The 24010-nt window shown below is 42.2% G+C and overlaps 1 protein-coding gene across 1 annotated transcript; it reads right to left on the reverse strand.

Moving 5' to 3' along the window:
- Window positions 1–912: 912 nt before the first annotated feature.
- Window positions 913–23679, reverse strand: LOC115153526 (fatty acid desaturase 6). The gene is made up of 6 exons (XM_029699052.1): window positions 23125–23679; window positions 16909–17075; window positions 15986–16166; window positions 9078–9265; window positions 8354–8533; window positions 913–1646 (listed from the first exon to the last, which is right to left on the reverse strand). Exons 1-6 carry the CDS (start codon window positions 23444–23446, stop codon window positions 1497–1499), a joined length of 1188 nt encoding a protein of 395 aa, XP_029554912.1. The 5' UTR covers window positions 23447–23679; the 3' UTR covers window positions 913–1496.
- Between the last annotated feature and the right edge of the window lie 331 nt (window positions 23680–24010).

Genomic DNA, 24010 nt, shown 5'->3' on the forward strand with positions numbered 1-24010 from the left:
CAAAATCAGATTGTGCAAGAGTTTTTTGTAACAAAACCAAAGGTAGAGTTGAAATTGGGATGGAAACTCATTTGACTTGTGTTTTTTATTTGGTACATGGGAACTTAACCACAAAAGTAATTTTTATGTGCACTATGTAATCACGCACAGCCTTTTTTATCCGCAACTAGTCTGTTTGACGGAAACACACCTCTGGTGGTAAACCTAGTTTATGTTATGTTTTATTGCTATGTTAGATCATAAACTGGCCTGTATTATAGTGTGAAGAGCTGGTCCCGTGTGGTAGAGTTGGTAGAGCATGGCGCTTGCAACGGGTTCGATTCCCACGGGGCACCAGTAGGAAAATGTATACACTCACTACTGTAAGTCGCTCTGCGCGTTGAGACTGGTGTTTTGCGGGTAATATTTAATGAAGCTGCCAGTTGAGGACTTGTGAGGCTTCTGTTTCTCAAACTAGACACTCTAATGTAATTGTCCTCTTGCTTATTTGTGCACCAGGGCCTCCCACACCTCTTTCTATTTTGGTTAGAGACAGTTTGCGCTGTTCTATGAAGGGAGTAGTACACAGTGTTGTACGAGATCTTCAGTTTCTTGGCAATTTCTCGCATGGAATGGCCTTCATTTCTTAGAACAAGAATAGACTGACGAGTTTCAGAAGGAAGGTCTTTGTTTCTGGCCATTTTGAGCCTGTAATAAAACCCACAAATGCTGATGCTCCAGATACTCAACTAGTCTAAAGAAGACCAGTTTTATTGCTTCTTTAATCAGAACAACAGTTTTCAGCAGTGATAACATAATTGCAAAAGGGTTTTCTAATGATCAATTAGCCTTTTAAAATGATCAAATCAGATTAGCTAACACAACGTGCCATTGGAACACAGGAGTGATGGTTGCTGATAATGGGCCTCTGTACGCCTATGTAGATATTCCATATTCCATGGACAAAAAATTTGCTTTCTTTCAAGAACAAGGACATTTCTAAGTGACCCCAAACTTTTGAATGGTAGTGTATGTATGCCATAAAGTGCCTTATTATTGTTCCCAATGGGCACAGACATCAATTAGTCTATTCCACTTTGGTTCAACATAATTTCATTAAAATGACGTGTAAACAACATTGATTCAACCGGTATGTGCCCAGTGGGTTGTTGTTTAACTACACACATTGTGCCCAGTGGGTTGTTGTTTAACTACACACAAAGGTCATTGGTATAGCTATCATGTTATAGTGTTAGATCATGCAGATAAATTTACAATGTGTTTGTTTCATGTAATTGTTTTTCGACAGAAATAATTTATTAATATTGCAGTATATATATATTGCTATGTTAATGTCAGTTAGTTGGAGTTTGTGCACTTAAAGAATGATCCGCCTAGATACAGTAGGACAGTGATAGTAGTCTCTTAATTCAGTGACTGCACACAGCAGCGTGGGTTAGTAGATGGTATATTCCCTGTTTCCTGCCCTCCGCCTCATCCTCCACCTCTCTGCTCCATCACTGCACCCCCACCAGCTCTGTGATGGGTGGGGCGAAAACCATGAGCTCCTGGTACTTGTGAAAGAAGAGCTGCAGACGGGAGAGGTAGCTATCCTCCTGGTATGGGAGCTCCTTCTCTTTCAGATACTGGGACACGATGGGCTTTACCTGAGAGGAGAGGAGGGAGGAAAGGGTTCATATTAATCAACAACATTTATTTTATAAAGCCATTTTCTACATCAACAGTTCTCACAAAGATCCACATAATTTAGAGGTGAAAGTGAATGTCATTTTCTTGAAAGAAGCTTCTTTAACCAGGTTTCCATCCAACCTTGTTATGCAAGTAAAGTATATGTCAGATAAAGTTTCCGAATGTTGACAAAACAAAATACTTTAGGCAAGGTGGGATCTTTTACTTTCGGGAAAATGAATTATGCGAGAAATGTCAGTGGAAATGCTAAAATATTGATATAATAACCATAATATTGAAGTAAACTTGGAGTCACGCAATGACATGTTGTGTGGTCCTCACACTACGACTCATAGGGAAAGCATACAGTTTATTAGGCTACAGATTAAATAAGTTAGGATGAACTTCACAGGGTGGTCAATGTGCAAGGTGACGTGCTTGATGCTCCATTCCAATAAATATCACAGGTCTTATTCTGGTGACGTGATCATAGATTTGATTTATTGGGATCCCCATTAGCCAACGCCAATTGCAACAGCTGGTCTTACTGGGGTCCGACACATAACGAAAAAGACACTACAGACAAAAATACTTTACAATTTACTTACATTAACATGTAGTGTGTGTGGATCTATCAGTTACACGTACATCCAGTTGAAGTCAGAGGTTTACATACAACTTAGCCAAATACATTTAAACTCAGTTTTTCACAATTCCTGACATTTAATCCGAGTATAAATTCCCTCTTTTAGGTCAGAGAATGATTTATTTATTTCAGCTTTTATTTCTTTCATCACATTCCCAGTGGGTCAGAAGTTTACATACACTTAATATGTATTTGGTATCATTGCCTTTAAATTGTTTAACTTGGGTCAAACGTTTCTTGTAGCCTTCCACAAGCTTCCCACAATGAGTTGGGTGAATGTTGGTCCATTCCTACTGACAGAGCTGGTGTAACGGAGTCAGGTTTGTAGGCCGCCTTGCTCGCACACGCTTTTTGTGTGCTCCCCACACATTTCTAGAGGATTAAGATCAGGGCTTTGTGATGGCCATTCCAATATCTTAACTTTGTTGTCCTTAAGCCATTTTGCCACAACTTTGGAAGTATGCTTGGGGTCACTGTCCATTTGGAAGACCCATTTGCGACCAAGCTTTAACTTCCTGACTGATGTCTTGAGATGTTGCTTCAATATATCCACATAATTTTCCTTTCCTCATGATGCCATCTATTTTGTGAAGTGCACCAGTCCCTCCTGCAGCAAAGCACCCACACAACATGATATTGCCACCCCTGTGCTTCACGGTTGGGATGGCGTTCTTCAACTTGCAAGCCTCCCCCTTTTTTATCCAACCATAACAATAGTCATTATGGCCAAACAGTTCTATTTTTGTTTCATCAGACCAGAGGACATTTCTCCAAAAAGTACGATCTTTGTCCCCATGCGCAGTTGCAAACCGTAGTCTGTCTTTTTTATGGCGGTTTTGGAGCAGTGGCTTCTTCCTTGCTGAGCGGCCTTTCAGGTTATGTCGATATAGGACTCGTTTTACTGTGGATATAGATACTTTTGTACCTGTTTCCTACAGCATCTTCACAAGGTCCCTTGCTGTTGTTCTGGGATTGATTTGCACTTTTCGCACCAAAGTACGTTCATCTCTAGGAGACAGAATGTGTCTCCTTCCTGAGCGATATGACGGCAGCGTGGTCCCATGGTGTTTATACTTGCGTACTATTATTTCTACAGATGAACGTGATACCTTCAGAAGTTTGGAAATTGCTCCCGAAGATGAACCAGACTTGTGGAGGTCTACAATTATCTTTCTGAGGACTTGGCTGAGTAATTTTGATTTTCCCATGATGTCAAGCTTCTAAAGCAATTACATCATTTTCTGACATTTTCCAAGCTGTTTAAAGGCACAGTCAACTTAGTGTATGTAAACTTCTGACCCACTGGAATTGTGATACAGTGAATTATAAGTGAAATAATCTGTCTGTAAACAATTGTTGGAAAAATGACTTTTGTCATGCACAAAGTAGATGTCCTAAACGACTTGCCAAAACTATAGTTTGTTAACAAGAAATTTGTGGAGTGGTTGAAAAACGAGTTTTAATGACTCCAACCTAAGTGTATGTAAACTTCCGACCCCAACTGTACATACAACAAGTAGGTCACATGGGGGAGAGGTGTTGTGCCGTGAGGTGTTGCTTTATTAGTTATTTTTAAACCAGGTTTGTTGTTCACTTGTGCTATATAAGATGGAATGGAGTTCCATGCACTCTGTATATGGCTCTGTATAATACTGTACGTTTCCTTGAAATTGGTCAAGACGTGCTGCTCTGTTCTGGGCCAGCTGCAGCTTAACTTTCTTTGCAGCACTTGACCATATGACTGGACAACAATCAAGATAAGATAAAACTAGAGCATGCAGGACATGCTTTGTCGTGTCAAATCTCTTTATTGCGGACAGACCTCTCCCTATTTGTACAACCATTGAATCTATATGTTTTGACTATGACAGTTTACAATGTAAGGCAACACCAAGTACTTTAGTCTCCTCAACTTGTTCAACAGCCACACCATTCATTGCACGATTCAGCTGAATTCTAGAACTTAGGGAATGATTTGTACCAAATACAATGCTTAGTTTTAGAAATGTTCAGGACCAGTTTATTACTGGCCACCCATTCCAATACAGACTGCAACTCTTTGTTAAGGGTTTCAGGGACTTCATTAGCTGTGGTTGCTGTGTATATGGTTGAATCATCAGCATACATGGACACACATGCTTTGTTTAATGCCAGGTGCAGGTCATTGGTAAAAATAGAAAAGAGTAGAAGGCCTAGGGAGCTACCCTGCGGTACACCACACTTTACATGTTTGACATTAGAGAAGCTTTCATTAAAGAAAACCCTCTGAGTTCTATTAGATAGAGTGCCATTTTGTAGATTCAGAGCTGAGGTTAATGTATACTTATTTCCCTCATTAAAATGCAAATCAATTTATAACATTTTTGACATGCGTTTTTCTGGAGTTTTTTGTTGTTATTCTGTCTCTCACTGTTCAAATAAACCTACCATTAAAATTATAGACTGATCATTTCTTTGTCAGTGGGCAAACTTACAAAATCAGCAGGGAATCAAATACTTTTTTCCCTCACTGTATATTGCTAGCTTTGTAAACTTTAACATTTATTTATCCTGCAATAGATGTTATACAATTGGTAACATACATTTTTGTCTTCTTCTAATGCCTCTTATTAAGGGGAAAGTAATCTAAAAGTAACGGAATGATGTCTGTCCTAGCTCGCTCATTAATGTCTTAATCGAAATTACGGATTGCCTCTTATCCGCTCATAGTTTGTACATCTCAATTGTCAGTAGAAACCACATTTGTTTAAGCAAGTCAACCATATCATCTGTGTTTTTTTAAAAGGCCGTAAATGAGGATGAATGAGCTGTTTCGCTGCCAGACCAGGCTCTGCTGATAGCCAGGCGTAAGAGTGGTAAGGTGTTGGAACTCTGCTGTTGGGATAGCTTTATGTTGGCCCTAACAGTTTGCGGGCACTGTTTGTCACCGTTAAAGTCCAATTAATGTATTGTTTACTGTTGTGTTGTGTAGTGGCTTTGCTGGCATACATAAAAATTAAAATAAATGAGTTTGCCCCACCAAGATTTACATGCTAAAATCGCCACTGTGCAGCACCCTCTGAAAAAAAAGTATATTTTTTTCAATATATATTTTTTCACAAAAGTAGGGCGTTAATAGTCCTATATTAGTAGACCCATATAGCCGTCTGCAACGGCACCCCCACCCCAAATGACTTAACGTGGCTATGTCGCTGTCAGCTGGCTGTAGTAAAGTTCCAATCTAATGAAACATTTGTTACATAAAATAGACTTTTAGCCCATATACTGTGTTATACTATGAAGTGGACGTTATGTTGCACACACACTCGTCTTTCACTCTCATTTTAGTAGATATATTTTGCCATAATTATCTGATCACATGATGCAACGAGAATACAGTCAGAGGGAAGATGGACAATGTTGATTGGCAGGTGAAATTATGTCCAATGGGGTTGCAGTGGCAGGCGGGATTAGGTTGGCTCCTTTCCTCCTTGCTTGGCAGAGGTTTCATAAAAGGTACAATTGTGAACCCGCGACACAAATGTATCATATAAAAAGTATATGCCATATCTCACAATCGATTGGACTTCCGGAATTTACACTAAACAAAAATATAAATGCAACATGTAAAGTGTTGGTCCCATGTTTCATACGCTGAAATAAAAGATCCCCAACATTTTCCATACGTACAAAATGCTTATTTCTCTCAAAATGTAGGCATAAATTTGTTTACATCCCTGTTAGTGAGCATTTCTACTTTGTCAAGATAATCCATCCACCTGACAGGTGCGGCATATCAAGAAGATGATTAAACAGCATGATCATTACACAGGTGCATCTTGTGTTGTCGACAATAAAAGGCCATTCTAAAATGTGCAGTTTTGTCACACAACACAATGCCACAGATGTGTTTGCCACAGATGTGTTTGCACTCTCCCTCAAGTTTTGAGGGAGAGTGCAATTGGCATGCTGACTGCAGGAATGTGGGCACGTGGTTTGCTGATGTCACTGTTGTGAACAGAGTGCCCCATTGTGGCGGTGGGGTTATAGTATGGCCAGGCATAAGTTACAGACAACAAACACAATTGCATTTTATCTATGGCAATTTAAATGCACAAAAATAACGTGACGGGATCCTGAGGCCCATTGTCGTACCATTCATACGCTGCCACCCCCTCATGTTTCTGCATGATAATGCAGGGCACCATGTCGCAAGGATCTGTACACAAATCCTGGAAGCTGACATGTCTGGTGAGCATGCCCTGCATAGTTACCAGACATGTCACCCATTGAGCTTGTTTGGGATGCTCTGGATTGATGTGTTTGACAACGTGTTCCAGTTCCCGCCAATATCCAGCAACTTCTCACAGCCATTGAAGAGGAGTGGGACAACACTCCAAAGGCCACAACCAACAGCCTGATAAACTGTATGTGAAGGAGATGTGTCGCACTGCATGAGGCAAATGCTGGTCACACCAGATACAGACTGTTTTTTACTGATGCAGGTCCCTACTTTTTTTTTAAGGTATCTGTGACCAACAGATTCATGTCTGTATTCCCAGCCATGTGAAATCCATAGACTAAGGCCTAATTTATTTATTTCAATTGACTGATTTCCTTATGAACTGTAACTCAGTAAAATCGTAGAAAAATGTTGCATTTATGTTTTTTTGTTCAGTATAGTATTTCTGCTGTGACAGAACTTTTATATTTATGTCGCACATTTGTGTTATTCCACAAAGTTCTATCTAGCACTGCAGTGAGTGGGGGATTGTATAACCCTGTGACGTAGCTCTCACTCTCGCTCTACCTCACTCTCCCTGTGAGAGAGGTGCGCACTTTGACAGACAGTCCAACAATGAGTCAGAGGAGTTTAGGAACACAGACGCATTTTCAATAGTGTGCAACTGCAGCCCGCAATCCGGGGCGTTCCTGCATGTAGGCTTTCCTTCATCTGCAAGAACGCCCCCCCTCGAGCATCCATTGGGTCCTTCATGAACAACCCCCCCCTCGAGCATCCCATTGGTTCCTGCATAAACAGTGCCCGACAGGCAGGGACGAAGGACACTGTCTACCGATGTACGGTTAGCTAGCTACCAGTGGCTGGCATCCACAATATTGTGCATTAACGCCACCTACTGTACTGGAGAGCCCCTCCCGCCTGTCCTAGCTTAAATATTGACCAATGGAAGTATAAAGTGGGGTTCTACATGCAGGAATGCCCCAAATTGCAGGCCGCAATTGCTCCCTTCGCCACATTTTTGAAATTTGCCATTATTCACCTTTAAGCTCACCCAAATTACAAAATTACAATGTCATAGTTCATAGACTGCTTAAGTGTAAGGAAACCAATATGTAATTAGGGTGAACTATCCCTAATAACCTAACCAGAAATATATTGCATGTCAACTCCTCATTGGTAAACATAAAAAAATGCTATATAATTATATAGATATTATGTATATATTAGTAATGTGCGTATACAATTATAATTATTTGATCGATTGAAAACAAAGATTGCATTCAATTTTAATGCTAAATGCATCACCTCCAGTAACTGGAATTTGAACAATTACAACAAAATTCCAGTTTTAAAATTCTAAATTAAAATTCCATTCCGGGGATGTTTTTATTTTCCAATTAAAATTCAGTCTAAATTCCAATTCAATTTCAATTCCATTCCAAGGATGGTTTTCTTCTTCAATTCCAATTCAATAAATATTCAGACAGTCTAAATTCCAATTCCATTCCAAGGATGGTTTTTGTTCAATTCAAATGTACAATTTCAATCAAATAAATAAAATTAGATTGCTACAATTCCAATTCAATTCCAATAAAATATTCCACTTCCTGCTTAAACTCCGGAATTTAATTTGGAATTAGAAATTAAATTGGAATTAACCCCACCCTGGTTGTCTGTATTGTACCTTAATAAGACACGTTGTATTGTACGTTGAGATACACATTGTCTGCATTGTACCTTGAGATACATGTTGTATTGTATGTTGAGGTGCACGTTGTCTGCATTGTACGTTGAAATACACGTTGTCTGCATTGTACCTTGAGACACATGTTGTCGGAGAGGAAGGGGAACAGGTGGTGTTCCACGTGACAGTTGATGAGGGAGTGTCCAAAGATCCAGTCCAGCAGGGGGTTCCGAGGAAGGTTCAGAACCCCGTGGGTCATCTGGTAAATCCTCTTGGGCCGACGGGTCGGGGAGAACATAGGCAGGCCAATGTGCTTTACAGAACAGGAGTGGACGGTTTAATGGAAAGGTGTGTGGGTGTGTGTGTGTGAGCCCCCGCTGATTCACTGAACGAAAAGATACCCAGAGAGAAACTGTTGGCATGATTTTGCTGCCCTGGACACATTTGCAATGTAGTAGAATATGAGATGCAGAGTCTAGCGTAATCTGTGTGCGGGAGGTCTACCCATAGACAGATGTTATTCTATCTCTATGGACCCACCATTCAGTTAAATGCCTCTACAATGGTCTTAACAGTACAGGGTCAAATTCACATGTGTATTAATACACACTTGTACATATTTGAAATAGGACAAAATACAAGCAGGCACCCACAGTGGGAGTACCGGGGAGGATGGAGACAAGACTGCTGCCATCAATAGTAACACAAATGGAGAAACAACATATTGGAGGAGATGTTTTTTCCTTCATAACTGGTGCTCCCTACTAGCCAAATCGTCAGTTCCCCACTGATAATATACTTTGCTGAGGGTGTGTGTGTGTGCTTGCCTAAATCAATGTGTGTACATGCTTTCTCACTTGGAAGATGTTAACGTGTATGTAGGGCAGGGAGAACATAGCCCTGGAGAGCAGCATACAGAGGAGGGTGCTGTAAAGACACTGGAACCCAGAGACATGGATCAACAGCCAGTACTGAGCATACAACCCCAGGAACACCATCAGGACTGTCCTCAGGGCCTGGCCCATTGAGTGCTCTTTCAGCTGACCTATAACAGAGGGACACAGACAACTCAGTTAGATACAGTCACAGTCGGGGACAGACACAGTCAGTTACAACACACCACAGGAGGTTGGTGGCACCTTAATTGGGGAGGACGAGCTCATGGTAAAGACTGGAGCAGTATTAGTGGAATCAAATACATTAAACCCATGGTCTCCAGGTGTTTGATGCCATGTATTTAATTGTTTGTAATCATTTTACATTTACATTTTAGTCATTTAGCAGACACTCTTATCCAGAGCAACTTACAGTAGTGAATGCATACATTTCATGTTTTTGTACTGGCCCCCCGTGGGAATCAAACCCACAACCCTGGCATTGCACACACCATGCTGGCATTGCAAACACCATGCTCTACCAACTGAGCCACAGGGAAGGCCAATCCAACTGAAGACATTTGGGATAGGTAGCCTGACTAACCGGTGCCTGTATGTAGCCTCGCTACTGTTATAGCCTCGCTACTGTATATAGCCTCGCTACTGTTATTTTTCATTGTCTTTTTACTGTTGTTTTAATTTCTTTACTTACCTATTGTTCACATAATACCTTTTTTGCACTGTTGGTTAGAGCTTGTAAGTAAGCATTTCACTGTAAGATCTACACCTGTTGTATTCGGCGCACGTGACAGATAGACTTTGATTTGATGAAGTCAATCTCTCCTCCACTTTCAGCCAGGAGAGATTGACATGCATAATGATGGGGAGGAGACAGTTTAAAGAAGGATTTTTAAGCCTTGAGACAATTGAGACATGGATTGTGTATGTGTGCCATTCAGAAGGTGAATGGCAAGACAAAAGATTTAAGTGCCTTTGAACGGAGTACACCGGTTTGTGTCAAAAACTGCAACACTGTTGGGTTTTTCACGCTCAACAGTTCCCTGTATGTATCAAGAATGGTCCACCACCGAAAGGACATCCAGCCAGCTTGACACAACAGTGGGAAGCATTGGAATCAACATGCGCGAGCATCCCTGTGAAACGCTTTCAACACCTTGAGTCCATGCCCAGACGAATTGTGGCTGTTGTGAGGGAAAAAGATGGGGATGCAACTCCGTATTACAAAGGTGTTCCTAATGTTTTGTACACTCAGTGTATTAGTTTGTATGTTCTTTATTAGGTTTAACCAAAGGGGAAAAGTAAGTTGAGTGTTTAAAGAAATATGGGTTGCAACTTGAAATATACAGGTAACTGCCAAAATAATGAACACTTGAGTAAATGAGGAATACAAAGTATATTGAATGCAGATGCTTCCACAAAGGTTTGGTTCCTGAATTAATTAAGCAATTAAAATCCAATCATGCTTAGAGTCATGTATAAAAATGCTGGGCACACAATTATTTTGGTCATTAATTTTGCTACCATAGCTAAGCCCCCATAGGATGACAGGACACGAGTGGTCACTGAATGGTATGATGAGCATGAAAATTATGTAAGCCATACGCCATGGGCGTCACAGTCACCAGATCTCAACCCAATTGAACACTGACAGGTAGTTATGGGGAAATGAAGCTTCCTGAAGCATTACTGCAGGCCTTGTTCAACAAGTTGTACACTAGAGGCACCTGCTGGTCAAAATAATTTTGTTTGTTCGGGGAAGCTTCAGAGAAATACGTCATCGGTAGAAACATCTTGTTGTTTTGTTGGCCTCTGGTAGCTAGCTAGCTAAAATTGGCCCTATCCCTATTAGCCACGGATGGAGGTAGGGATTTGGGCTTGTGGTTTTATTTACATTTGAAGTCGGAAGTTTACATTCACTTAGGTTGGAGTCATTAAAACTCGTTTTTCAACCACTCCACAAATTTCTTGTTAACAGATTATAGTTTTGGCAAGTCGGTTAGGACATCTACTTTGTGCATGACACAAGTCATTTTTCCAACAATTGTTTACAGACAAATTATTTCACTTATAATTCACTGTATCACAATTCCAGTGGGTCAGAAGTTTACATACACTAAGTTGACTGTGCCTTTAAACAGCTTGGAAAATTCCAGAAAATGATGGCATGGCTTTAGAAGCTTCTGATAGGCTAATTGACATCATTTGAGTCAATTGGAGGTGTACCTGTGGATGTATTTCAAGGCCTACCTTCAAACTCAGTGCCTCTTTGCTTGACATCATGGGAAAATCAAAATAAATCAGCCAAGACCTCAGAAAATAAATTATAGACCTGGTTCATCCTTGGGAGCAATTTCCAAATGCCTGAAGGTACCACGTTCATCTGTACAAACAATAGTACGCAAGTATAAACACCATGGGACCACGCAGCCATCATACCGCTCAGGAAGGAGACGTGTTCTGTTACCTAGAGATGAACGTACTTTGGTGCGAAAAGTGCAAATCAATCCCAGAACAGCAGCAAAGGACCTTGTGAAGATGCTGGAGGAAACAGGTACAAAAGTATCTATATCCACAGTAAAACGAGTCCTATATCGACATAACCTGAAAGGCCGCTCAGCAAGGAAGAAGCCACTGCTCCAAAACCACCATAAAAAAGCCAGACTATGGTTTGCAACTGCACATGGGGACAAAGATCATCGTTTTTGGAGAAATGTCCTCTGGTCTGATGAAACAAAAATAGAACTGTTTGGCCATAATGACCATCGTTATGTTTGGAGGAAAAAGGGGGAGGCTTGCAAGCCAAAGAACACCATCCCAACCGTGAAGCATGGGGGTGGCAGCATCATGTTGTGTGAGTGCTTTGCTGCAGGAGGGACTGCACTTCACAAAATAGATGGCATCATGAGGGAGGAAAATTATGTGGATATATTGAAGCAACATCTCAAGACATCAGTCAGGAAGTTAAATCTTGGTCGCAAATGGGTATTCCAAATGGACAATGACACCAATCATACTTCCAAAGTTGTGGCAAAATGGCTTAAGGACAACAAAGTCAAGTTATTGGAGTGGCCATCACAAAGCCCTGACCTCCATCCTATAGGAAATTTGTGGGCAGATCTGAAAAAGAGTGTGCGAGCAAGGAGGCCTACCAACCTGACTCAGTTACACCAGCTCTGTCAGGTGGAATGGGCCAAAATTCATCCAACTTATTGTGGGAAGGTTGTGGAAGTCTAATTGAGTGTATGTAAACTTCTGACCCACTGGGAATGTGATGAAAGAAATAAATGCTGAAATAAATCATTCTCTCAACTATTATTCTGACATTTCACTTTCTTAAAATAAAGTGGTGACCCTAACTGACCTAAGACAGGGAATTTATACTAGGATTAAATGTCAGGAATTGTGAAAAACTGAGTTTAAATGTATTTGGCTAAGGTGCATGTAAACTTCCGACTTCAACTGTAATTCTCCGTACTGGCCAATGATTATAATGGCGATTCTGATCGAACCATAAAATACATTGTGCCCCTGGACTGAGAGGATGGAAGTTCAACATGCAGCAAGATGTAGAAGGCTAATGTTAATAACTAGCTAACATTTCCCATGAAAGGAAATTAGGCTAACGACCAAGCATTTTAGCAAGGTAGCCTAGGACAACAAAAAATAAAATTCATATTCTGTTTCGTCATCATGAAATAGAGGAGGATGGCATTGGCGTTTCTCTACAAGTAGGGTGAGTCAACATGTTTTTTCTCCTTGCACAAATGCACACACTCACAAATCTGAACCATGGACAGCATATTTACTGTAGCTTACGTTGATTGGACTAAATCATTTTTGGTGTCATTTAGTTGTTGCTGTATTAGAGCATAGGTCATTTGATGATTTTGGAATGTTGAAGTTGAAATGGTGCTGCAATAGTGGAGGCAGATCCTGTTTTCTTTGCAACTTGCAGTAACTCTCCATGGTTGTTTAGTAGTCTGAAAATGTTGGAAACATGAACTTTCTTGTGTAACTGTTTCTTACATGCAATATGCTTTGTGGACTTCACCGGACAGAGGTTGCTCTCCGGTTTTGTGATGAAACAAATGTGTAGTTAAATGTATTCTGCCACTGTGTCTTCTTATTGTCTAGGCCTTAGGCATACGTCACGGTTGCAATTCATATGAACTAACAGGTTATAGAGCAAACAACGCAATTATCACAACACATGTTTTTTTCTGCCTTGCTTCCCCAGTGATTTTACCCACGCACCGCTACTGGTTCTGTGTGGTGCATATGTTGGATTTATCAAACAAATTGTATGTGTAGACAGCTTGACAGAAATGGCAGCAGAAGGTGAATGTTTAGCTTTTGTTGCACACATATCCAGAAAAGGCTGGGTACCATTTTGCGCAATGACCTTGTAGGTGTGATCGAGGCGTTAGCGATTTCGATGTAGGCCTCGGAGTTCCAGTATAAAACGTAATCACTACTTATGGGAGATTCTGGAGTGGCGCCTGAGACAACGTTTTCCAACACCATCAACAAAACACCAAATGATGGAATTTCTATGTGAAGGAATAGTGCTGCATCCCTCCAATAAAGTTTCAGACTCTTGTAGAATCTATAGTATGCTTAGGCATATAGAAGCTGGTCTGGTTTGTGGTGGCCCAATGCCCTATTAAAACACCTTATGTTTCCTTTGTTTTGTAATTTACCTGTAGGTTTGTTAATAATTAAATATAACATTTGGCATTGAACCACTGGATATCATAAGGTGAATGCACCAATTTGTAAGTCGCTCTGGATAAGAGCGTCTGCTAAATGACTTAAATGTAAATGTAAATGAATCATATATTTGGTTTCAACAAATGTCATTTTTGTCAATTGAGAAAACCTAACTAAGTTATTTGTAACCAGCTGGAAGTGTTTTTAAAGATGATCCTGAGAGTAATTTTTTACAGTGCTGTAAGATACAGTTATGGACAGGGACAGAGACAGAGAAACACAAAAACACATACAGAAACAGGCAGAGACAAGAGAGAGAAAAAAAGAGGAACAGATACAGACCACACCATCACAGCCTGGAGTGAAGATATCAATCCAAATTAGAAGGTGCCATATATCTGAACAACAACCACATTATTTTGTCAGCCATGTACACATGATTAGCTAGCGCAAACACAGGTACTGTATACAGTACCTTCAGAAAGTATTTAGACCCCGTGACTTTTTCCACATTTTGTTACGTGACAGCTTTATTCAAAAAATTATTAAATAAAAAAAATCCTCAGCAATCTACACACAATACTCCATAATGACAAAGCGAAAACATGTTTTTAGAAACTTTTGCAAATGTATTAAAAACAACAGAAGACCTTATTTACGTAATTATTCAGACACTTCGCTATGAGACTCGGAATTGAACTCAGGTACATCCTGTTTCTATTCATCATCCCTGAGATGTTTCAACAACTTGATTGTAGTCCACCTGTGGTAAATTTAATTCATTGGACATGATTTGGAAAGGCACAAACCTGTCTATATAAGGTCCCACAGTTGACAGTGCATGTCGGAGCAAAAACCAAACCATGAGGTCGAAGGAATTGTCTGTAGAGCTCCGAGACAGGATTGTGTCGAGGCACAGATCTGGGGAAGGGTACCAAAAACGTCTGCAGCATTGAAGGTCCCCAAGAACACAGTGGCCTCCATCATTCTTAAATGGAAGAAGTTTGGAACCACCAAGACTCTTCCTTGAGCTGGCCGCCCTGCCAAACTGAGCAATCTGGGGAGAAGGGCCTTGGTCAGGGAGGTGGTCAGGGAGGAGTTCCTCTGTGGAGATGGGAGAACCTTCCAGAAGGACAACCATCTCTGCAGCACTCCACCAATCAGGCCTTTATGGTAAAGTGACCAGAAGGAAGCCACTCCTCAGTAAAAGGCACATGACAGCCCGCTTGGAGTTTGCCAAAAGGCAACTAAAGACTCTCAGACCATGAGAAACAAGATTCTCTGGTTTGATGAAACCAAGATTGAACTCTTTGGCCTGAATGCCAAGCGTCACATCTGGAGGAAACCTGGCACCATCTCTACGGTGAAGCATGGTGGTGGCAGCATCATGCTCTGGGGGTGTTTTTCAGCGGCAGGGACTGGGCGACTAGACAGGATTGAGGCAAAGATGAGCAGAGCAAAGTACAGAGAGATCCTTGATGAAAATGTGCTCCAGAGTGCTCAAGACCTCAGACTGGGCCAAGGTTCACCTTCCAACAGGACAACGACCCTAAGTACACAGCCAAGACAACGCAGGAGTGGCTTCGGGACAAGTCTATGAATGTCCTTGATTGACCCAGCCAGAGCCTGGACTTGAACCCGAACGAACATCTCTGGAGAGACCTGAAAATAGCTGAGCAGCAACACTCCCTATCCAACCTGACTGAGCTTGAGAGGATCTGCAGAAAAGAATGGGAGTAACCACAAATACAGGTGTGCCAAGCTTGTAGCGTCATACCTAATAAGACTCGAGGCTGTAATCGCTGCCAAAGGAGCTTCAACAAAGTACTGAGTAAGGGTCTGAATAGTTATGTAAATGTGACATTTATGGTTTTTTTATATATATAAATTAGCAAAAAAAATGCTTTATCATTATAGGGTAGTGTTTGTAGATTGATGGGATAAAAAAACAATGTAATCAATTTTAGAACAAGGCTGTAACCTGAAAAAAAAAGGAAACCGTCAAGGGTTCTGAATACTTTCCGAAAGCACTGTATCAACATGTTCCTGTTTCAAAACAACAGCAACATAACAGAGACAGAGCATTATGTGTCTTAGATAGTGAACAGGTAGACACTACCCCTGGAAAAACATGCACACAGACCCTGGCTGTGCCTCACCTAGTGCCACCAGAGGAGTGATAACAGGTACCGCCAGGGGGGCAATGAACAGGTATACACCCCGGGGCAGGTACGGTATCTTCCAGGTGCTGGAGTCACCCAGGCCGATCACGTTGGTGTGGGCATGGTGCATCTTAATGTGGCCTGTTACACCTGCCCTCGCTGCGAATGACCCACAGACCTGTAGACAGACAGACAGACAGACAGACAGACAGACAGACAGACAGACAGACAGACAGACAGACAGACAGACAGACAGACAGACAGACAGACAGACAGACAGACAGACAGACAGACAGACAGACAGACAGACAGACAGACAGACAGACAGACAGACTTGTGATCAAGATGTGTGATGAAACAACACTAGAAAATGCAGACAAACATGTTTATATTTTCATAGAGCACTATGGAAGAGAATGACACAGACATGGGGATCGATATCCAGACAAGCGTGTCATGAACATAGATACTTGACACGTGAGTGACTGATAGCTGAAAGACTAGCTTGAAAAAACAGGCCAAATTAAGGACAAAGTCCAGCAGTTATTACATTTTAGTAGACACTCTTATCCAGAGCGATTTACAGGGGCAATTAGAGTTAAGTGCCTAACTCAAGGGAATATTGACAGATTTTTCACGTGGTTGTCAAGGGTATTCAATCCAGCGACCATTTTGTTTCTGGCCCAGTGCTCCTAAACACTAGGCTACCTGCCTCCCTCATCTGCAATATAATGTCTGGTGAGAGGATAAAATGTAGGGTCAATGAACAAAAGTAACCCAAATTCAAGAGAAATTTCAAATCCAGCATGATTTCGCTACTGTGGCTGAATTCATTGATGTAACGCTTTGGCTAACAGGAAGTTCTCTCTCTCTGTCCCTCCCTCAACAATCCCCTCTCTCTCTCTCCCTCTCTCTCTTACCTCTATGAAAAACACAGCCCAGACATCGGCCCAGATAGGGGACTCGCTCAGCGATCCGTGACTTGCCAGATGGGTCCCCTTGATGGTGATGACAGCATGGGACACGCCCATCAGCACCATGCCCAGGACAAACACCAGGGTCTGGGACGAACCAAGCAGCAGGAAAGCTGTAGGAGAGAGGGAAAGGGGAGATGGGGTTAAGGAGAGGGGAGATGGGGTTGAGGAGACAAGGAGATGAGGAGAAGGGGAGATGGGGATGAGGAGAGAGGGGGAGATGGGGTTGAGGAGACAAGGAGAAGGGGAGATGGGGATGAGGAGAGAAAGGGAGATGGGGTTGAGGAGACAAGGAGATGAGGAGAGAGGGATAAGGGCAAGGGGAGGGAATAGGGGTCAAACAAAGGTTAGCAAGTTTACACGTTGTTCTAAATGCAAATATTCCACAATATGGAGAGTAGCTTAGATTTGTAGAATACATATGTTAGCATTAGCCTGGTCCCAGATCTGTTTGTGCGGTCTTGCCAACTCCTATGGTCATTGTCTTGCCAAACAGCTCTGGGATAGGTTACATAAGCATAAGATAGACAATAGACAATGTTACACTCTACTCTACACCTGCCATTTGAAGCACATTCTAGAACAGGTTCCTTGAACATTCTGTTCTGCAGTCAAGCATGTGGATGTTCCTGATCTTTCTCCTGTGGTGGACTTTGCTTGGCCAGATGACTGACATCTGCAACTTTTCAGGGAAGTTAGGAACCAATATACACAGGCAGTTAGGAAAGCAATGGCTAGCTTTTTCAAACATAAATTTGCATCCTGTAGCACAAACTCCAAAAAGTTTTGGGACACTGTAAAGTCCATGGAGAATAAGAGCACCTCCGCCCAGCTGCCCACTGACTGAGGCTAGGAAACACTGTCACCACCGATAAATCCATGATAATTGAGAATTTCAATAAGCATTTCTCTACGGCTGGCCTAGCTTTCCACCTGGCTACCCCTACCCCGGTCAACAGCCCTGCACCCCCCACAGAAACTTGCCCAAGCTTCTCCCATTTCTCCTTCACCCAAATTCAGATAGCTGATGTTCTGAAAGAGCTGCAAAATCTGGACCCCTACAAATCAGCTGGGCTAGACAATCTGGACTCTCTCATTCTAAATGATCACTGAAATTGTTGCAACCCCATATTACTACTATTACTAGCCTGTTCAACCTCTCTTTCGTATCGTCTGAGATCCCCAAATATTGGAAAGCTGCCGCGGTCATCCTCCTATTCAAAGGGGGAGACACTCTAGACCCAAACTGCTACAGACCTATATCTATCCTACCCTGCCTTTCTAAGGTCTTTGAAAGCCAAGTTAACAAACAGATCACCGACCATTTTGAATCCCACCGTACCTTCTCCGCTATGCAATCTGGTTTCCGAGCTGGTCATGAGTGCACCTCAGCCACGCTCAAGGTCCTAAACGATATCATAACCGCCATCGACAAGAGACAATACTGTGCAGCTGTATTCATCGACCTGGTCAAGGCTTTCGACTCTGTCAATCACCACATTCTTATTGGCAGACTCAACAGCCTTGGTTTCTCAAATGACTGCCTCGCCTGGTTCACCAACTACTTCTCAGACAAAGTTCAGTGTGTCAAATCGGAGGGCCTGTTGTCCGGACCTCTGGCAGTCTCTATGGGGGTGCCACAGGGTTCAATTCTCAGGCCGACTCTTTTCTCTGTATAGATCAATGATCTCGCTCTTGCTGCTAGTGATTCTCTGATCCACCTCTATACTGACTACACCATTTTGTATAATTCTGGCCCTTCTTTGGACACTGTGTTAACTAACCTCCAGACGAGCTTCAATGCCATACAACACTCCTCCCGTGGCCTCCAACTGCTCTTAAATGCAAATAAAACTAAATGCATGCTCTTCAACTGATTGCTGCCCACACCTGCCCGTCTGTCCATTAAACTGTCCTTCCAGACTCACATTAAGCATCTCCAATCCAAAATTAAATCTAGAATCAGCTTCCTATTTTGCAACAAAGCATCCTTCACTCATGCTGCCAAACATACCCTCGTGAAACTGACTATCCTACCGATCCTCGACTTTGGCGATGTCATTTACAAAATAGCCTCCAACACTCTAGTCAGCAAATTGGATGTAGTCTATCACAGTGCCATCCGTTTTGTCACCAAAACCCCATATACTACCGACCACTGCGACCTGTATCCTCTCGTTGGCTGGCCCTCGCTTCATATTCGTCGCCAAACCCACTGGTTCAAGGTCATCTATAAATCTTTGCTAGGTAAAGCCCCACCTTATCTCAGCTCACTGGTCACCATAGCAGCACCCACCCGTAGCACTCGCTGCAGCAGGTATATCTCACTGGTCACCCCCAAAGCCAATTCCTCCTTTGGCCGCCTTTCCTTCCAGTTCTCTGCTGCCAATGATTGGAACGAACTGCAAAAATCACTGAAGCTGAAGATTCATATTTCCCTCACTAACTTTAAGCACCAGCTGTCAGAGCAGCTCACAGATCACTGCACCTGTACATAGCCCATCTGTAAATAGCCCATCCAACTACCTCATACCCCATACTGTTATTTATTTTATTTATTTTGCTCCTTTGCACCCCAGTATCTCTACTTGCACACTCATCTTCTGCACATCTATCACTCCAGTGTTTAATTGCTATATGGTAATTATTTCACCACTATGGCCTATTTATTGCCTTACCTCCCTTACCCTACCTCATTTGCACACACTGTATATATAGACCTTTTCTATTGTATTGTTGATTGCATGTTTGTTTATTCCATGTGTAACTCTGTGTTGTTGTTTGTGTCGCACTGCTTTGCTTTATCTTGGCCAGGTCGCAGTTGTAAATGACAACTTGTTCTCAACTAGCCTACCTGGTTAAATAAAGGTGAAATAAAAAAAAATGAAAATAAAAAAAATCGGATTAATTTACAGTCATAATCCTTCATTTTTTAGTACAGTGGCTTTCTCACTCCCCTTCCTGTGTTTGTATGTTAACACAAGTCGGTCTAGGGAGGGGATGTTTTATGCAGCCAGGTCACCCATGATACAAATCCGTATGTGACGTCCATCCATGTCTGAGGAGATAACATGGAGATAACATGGAAACTGGCCACTAGGGGCAACAGTGAGCAATGTCCTCTTCAAGTTGGTTTCGGATTCGCTAAGGAGTTGTGGATGAGAATGGCAGATGGGCATTAACATCTGCCAATCATTCCAAAGGTTGCAAGTTCAAATCCAGTGATATAAAGTTTCTATCCCAAATCTTTACTCTTTCCTTAACCATTTGAAGTTAATACATAGGCCCTTATGTAGCTCAGTTGGTAGAGCATGGCGCTTGCAACGCCAGGATTGTGGGTTCGATTCCCATGGGGGACCCGTATTTAAAATGTATGCACTCTACTGTAAAATGTATGCACTCTACTGTAAATGTCTAAGAATTTGTAGTTAACACCAGAACCCAACCCTAACCTTAAAAATGTGGAGTTAAACTTAACCTTAAACACTTTCAAATTTGACATTTGGAACAAATTTGAAATTTGACCTTGGAGGAACATGGATGAACATCTAATTCTGACGTGAGACTGTGAGAGCTGGTATGCCTGTGTTCACAGTGTTGGATGACCTCCCTCCCTCCCCGGAACACCAGGGGAGCCAGGCCGCTTCCCTACTGCAGTACCAAGGTGTGGGTTACATCACTGAAAGGAGATGCTCAGATGAAGGAGGGTAGGTGTTGGGATGGGAGGGGGTACATGTTGTGAGGGAGGGGTACAGGTTATCATCACAGGTATAGGTTGCTCCTGCAAAGTTGTCATGCCAACATGAGAAAGAACTAGGACCAATATCTAAATAATGGACCTAGAAGACTACAAAGTGACTTACACTAAAATGATACAACTATGTATTTGCAGTAGCTTCATGCATGCACTCTGGAATACATGACAAATGCATGTGACCTCAATGGGCTTCACCTGGACTATGCCTCTCTTGGAGCGGGGGAATCTTTGGTTTGGTGATATTGCCAATCTATTCCTAACACAGCGAAATCTGTCTTGTGCTAATGTTCCACTTTTCCCCACCTCCTATTTCAAAGAGCATCATTGGGAGGCGATAAGTCACAAGGTCAGTAATACACCATGTTGGCAGTAATACACCCCCAGGGCAGTATTGGACTGTCCAGTGTTGACAGAGAATTAGTAGCACAGAGAAGAGTGCTACTAAAATGCTACGTGCCATTGTAAATAGCAGAAACAGAAATGTGGCCCTTTACTGGCTGATCTTTGTGTTTTGAGCTACGTGTTTTTATTGAGCTGCCCTCTTGTCCAGGTCTCCATTGTTAAATAGGTAGTCTGACCTCAATGGGACTTCCTGGATGAATAAAGGTTAAATAAAAAATCTGAAATAGGTAAAGCCATTTTCTAATTGGAAATATAACAGCATTTAGAACCTAAAGACTTTGATTTCCAAAGATAATCAAACAATGAACCTAGATGGGTGTGTTATCAAGCTGTCAAATTAAGCATAGCCTCTGGTGACATACCAGTCACACTGACCTAGAAAGAGGTCACAGACCCAGATAGGACAAGGGAGTATCAGACATCAAGCATGTGTGCGGTGTGTGCAGCCTTGTTGAAATCAGTATTTAATTGAGGCCATGTACTGGTCTACTTATACATTAGAACATGTATATTTCTACTCTGTCCCTGTCCCTGTCTCAACATCAAGTTCCAGGTTAGTGCTCAAGATCTAATATTGGCACAATGGATTAATAACATAATATCCTGTGTATTTAGAACAAATCTTTCTTACCTTTTATAAAGACTTTAGCCTGACTAAATCAAACTGAATCCTGCTCTCATTATTGATCCCATCGTTCAATCGGGTTTAACCCGGCTAATACCCAGTGAGAAAAACTGGTTTAACCAGGCTAATACCCAGTGAGAAAAACTGGTTTAACCCGGCTAATACCCAGTGAGAAAAACTGGTTTAACCCGGCTAATACCCAGTGAGAAAAACTGGTTTAACCAGGCTAATACCCAGTGAGAAAAACTGGTTTAACCAGGCTAATACCCAGTGAGAAAAACTGGTTTAACCAGGCTAATACCCAGTGAGAAAAACTGGTTTAACCAGGCTAATACCCAGTGAGAAAAACTGGTTTAACCCGGCTAATACCCAGTGAGAAAAACTGGTTTAACCCGGCTAATACCCAGTGAGAAAAACTGGTTTAACCAGGCTAATACCAAGTGAGAAAAACTGGTTTAACCAGGCTAATACCCAGTGAGAAAAACTGGTTTAACCCGGCTAATACCCAGTGAGAAAAACTGGTTTAACCCGGCTAATACCCAGTGAGAAAAACTGGTTTAACCCGTCTAATACCCAGTGAGAAAAACTGGTTTAACCAGGCTAATACCAGTGAGAAAAACTGGTTTAACCAGGCTAATACCCAGTGAGAAAACTGGTTTAACCAGGCTAATACCCAGTGACAAAAACTGGTTTAACCAGGCTAATACCAGTGAAAAAAACTGGTTGAAAATACTTCATTTCAACCAATTCTCCCATTGTCAGACAGGTGTCTTACCTGGGGGTAGGGTGAACTGAATGTGTTAAAACCTCACTTTATAAACATATAATAACATATATACTGTATGATTACCTACCTTTAAAATAACATAATATAATACTATTATGCCATTTAGCAGACACTTTTATCGAAAACGACTTAGTCATGCATATATTTTTCAAATGGGCGGCCTCAGTGGCAATCGAAACCCATGATCCTGGCGTTGCCAGCGCCATGCTCTACCATCTGAGCTACAGTGGACCACTATAAAGTGTGAGACAGGTGTATGTATTGTGGTGTGCAGGTAGATGTCCTACCTGGAGATAGGATGAACTGAATGTGGTAAACCTACACTATATAAACATGTAATAGCATACCATATGTTGGCCTTGATAAGGACTATAAGGTGTGTGAAACATGTGTATGAAGTGTGTGAGACGGGTATATGAAGTGTGTGAGACGGGTGTATAAAGTGTGTGAGACGGGTATATGTAGTGTGTGAGACAGGTTTATGAAGTGTGTGAGATGGGTGTGTGAGACAGGTGTATGAAGTGTGTGAGGCGGGTTTATGAAGTGTGTGATATGGGTGTATGAAGTGTGTAAGACGGCTGTATAGATTACCTGGGGGTAGCAGGAGAAAGGCGAGGGCAAGGATAGTGATGTCGATGCCTCTCCGCTCCCACCAGCTACTCTCCTTCACTGTCTTCTGAACCAGATGGGTCAGCTCCATCATCAGCGACTCTTTATCTGTCCCCTCCATCCCCTTTCCCCCTCCGTTCATCATCTCTCCATTCTCCTTCTCTTCCCCTGTGGACATGTCCTGTTTGGAGTTACCGGTGTTCCTTTGGAACAAGGCCTCTCTACCCTCCCACGGTTTAACATCTTTGTCTCCTCCTCCTCCCACGCTCTGTTCTTCCCTCCACTCCTCTGGTACATTCTGCATGCTAACTCCTTTTGTGCTTCCCTCCTGACCGACAACAAACTAAAGTAAAAGCGACTGCTCGGTGTGTCCAGCGGCTGTACGGACAGACTCATAGGCAGCGTCCAGACTCTGAGGAAATCAGCCTGCACATTGTACCCTGAACACAAAGGGTCCGGACTGATGTTAGCATGGCAGGGTGCAAAGTTTTATTGGCAGTTTTATCCAGTTGCTCAGCTGGAGAAGCAATTCTGCTGATCTGTCTCTCTCTCCTCAACAGAGCCTCTCATGCATACTGCATGTCCCTCCCCTGCTGTCCTTCTTCCCCTCCCTTCTCCCATCGCTGTTGTAACCTTGGCAGAGGTCCTGGGAAAGGAGGAGTGGGGGAAAGGAGGAGGAGTGCAGGGAAAGGGGGGCTAAGGCAGGAGAGGATTAGCAGCCTCGGCTTAGTACTGACTGTGTCAGTTATTTCTTGTTGCTAGGGGAGTAGGTTTACATTTACATTTACATTTAAGTCATTTAGCAGACGCTCTTTATCCAGAGCAACTTACAAATTGGTGCATTCACCTTAAGATATCCAGTGGAACA

The sequence above is a fragment of the Salmo trutta genome, chromosome 18 (assembly GCF_901001165.1).
Source record: "Salmo trutta chromosome 18, fSalTru1.1, whole genome shotgun sequence".
Lineage (NCBI taxonomy): Eukaryota > Metazoa > Chordata > Actinopteri > Salmoniformes > Salmonidae > Salmo > Salmo trutta.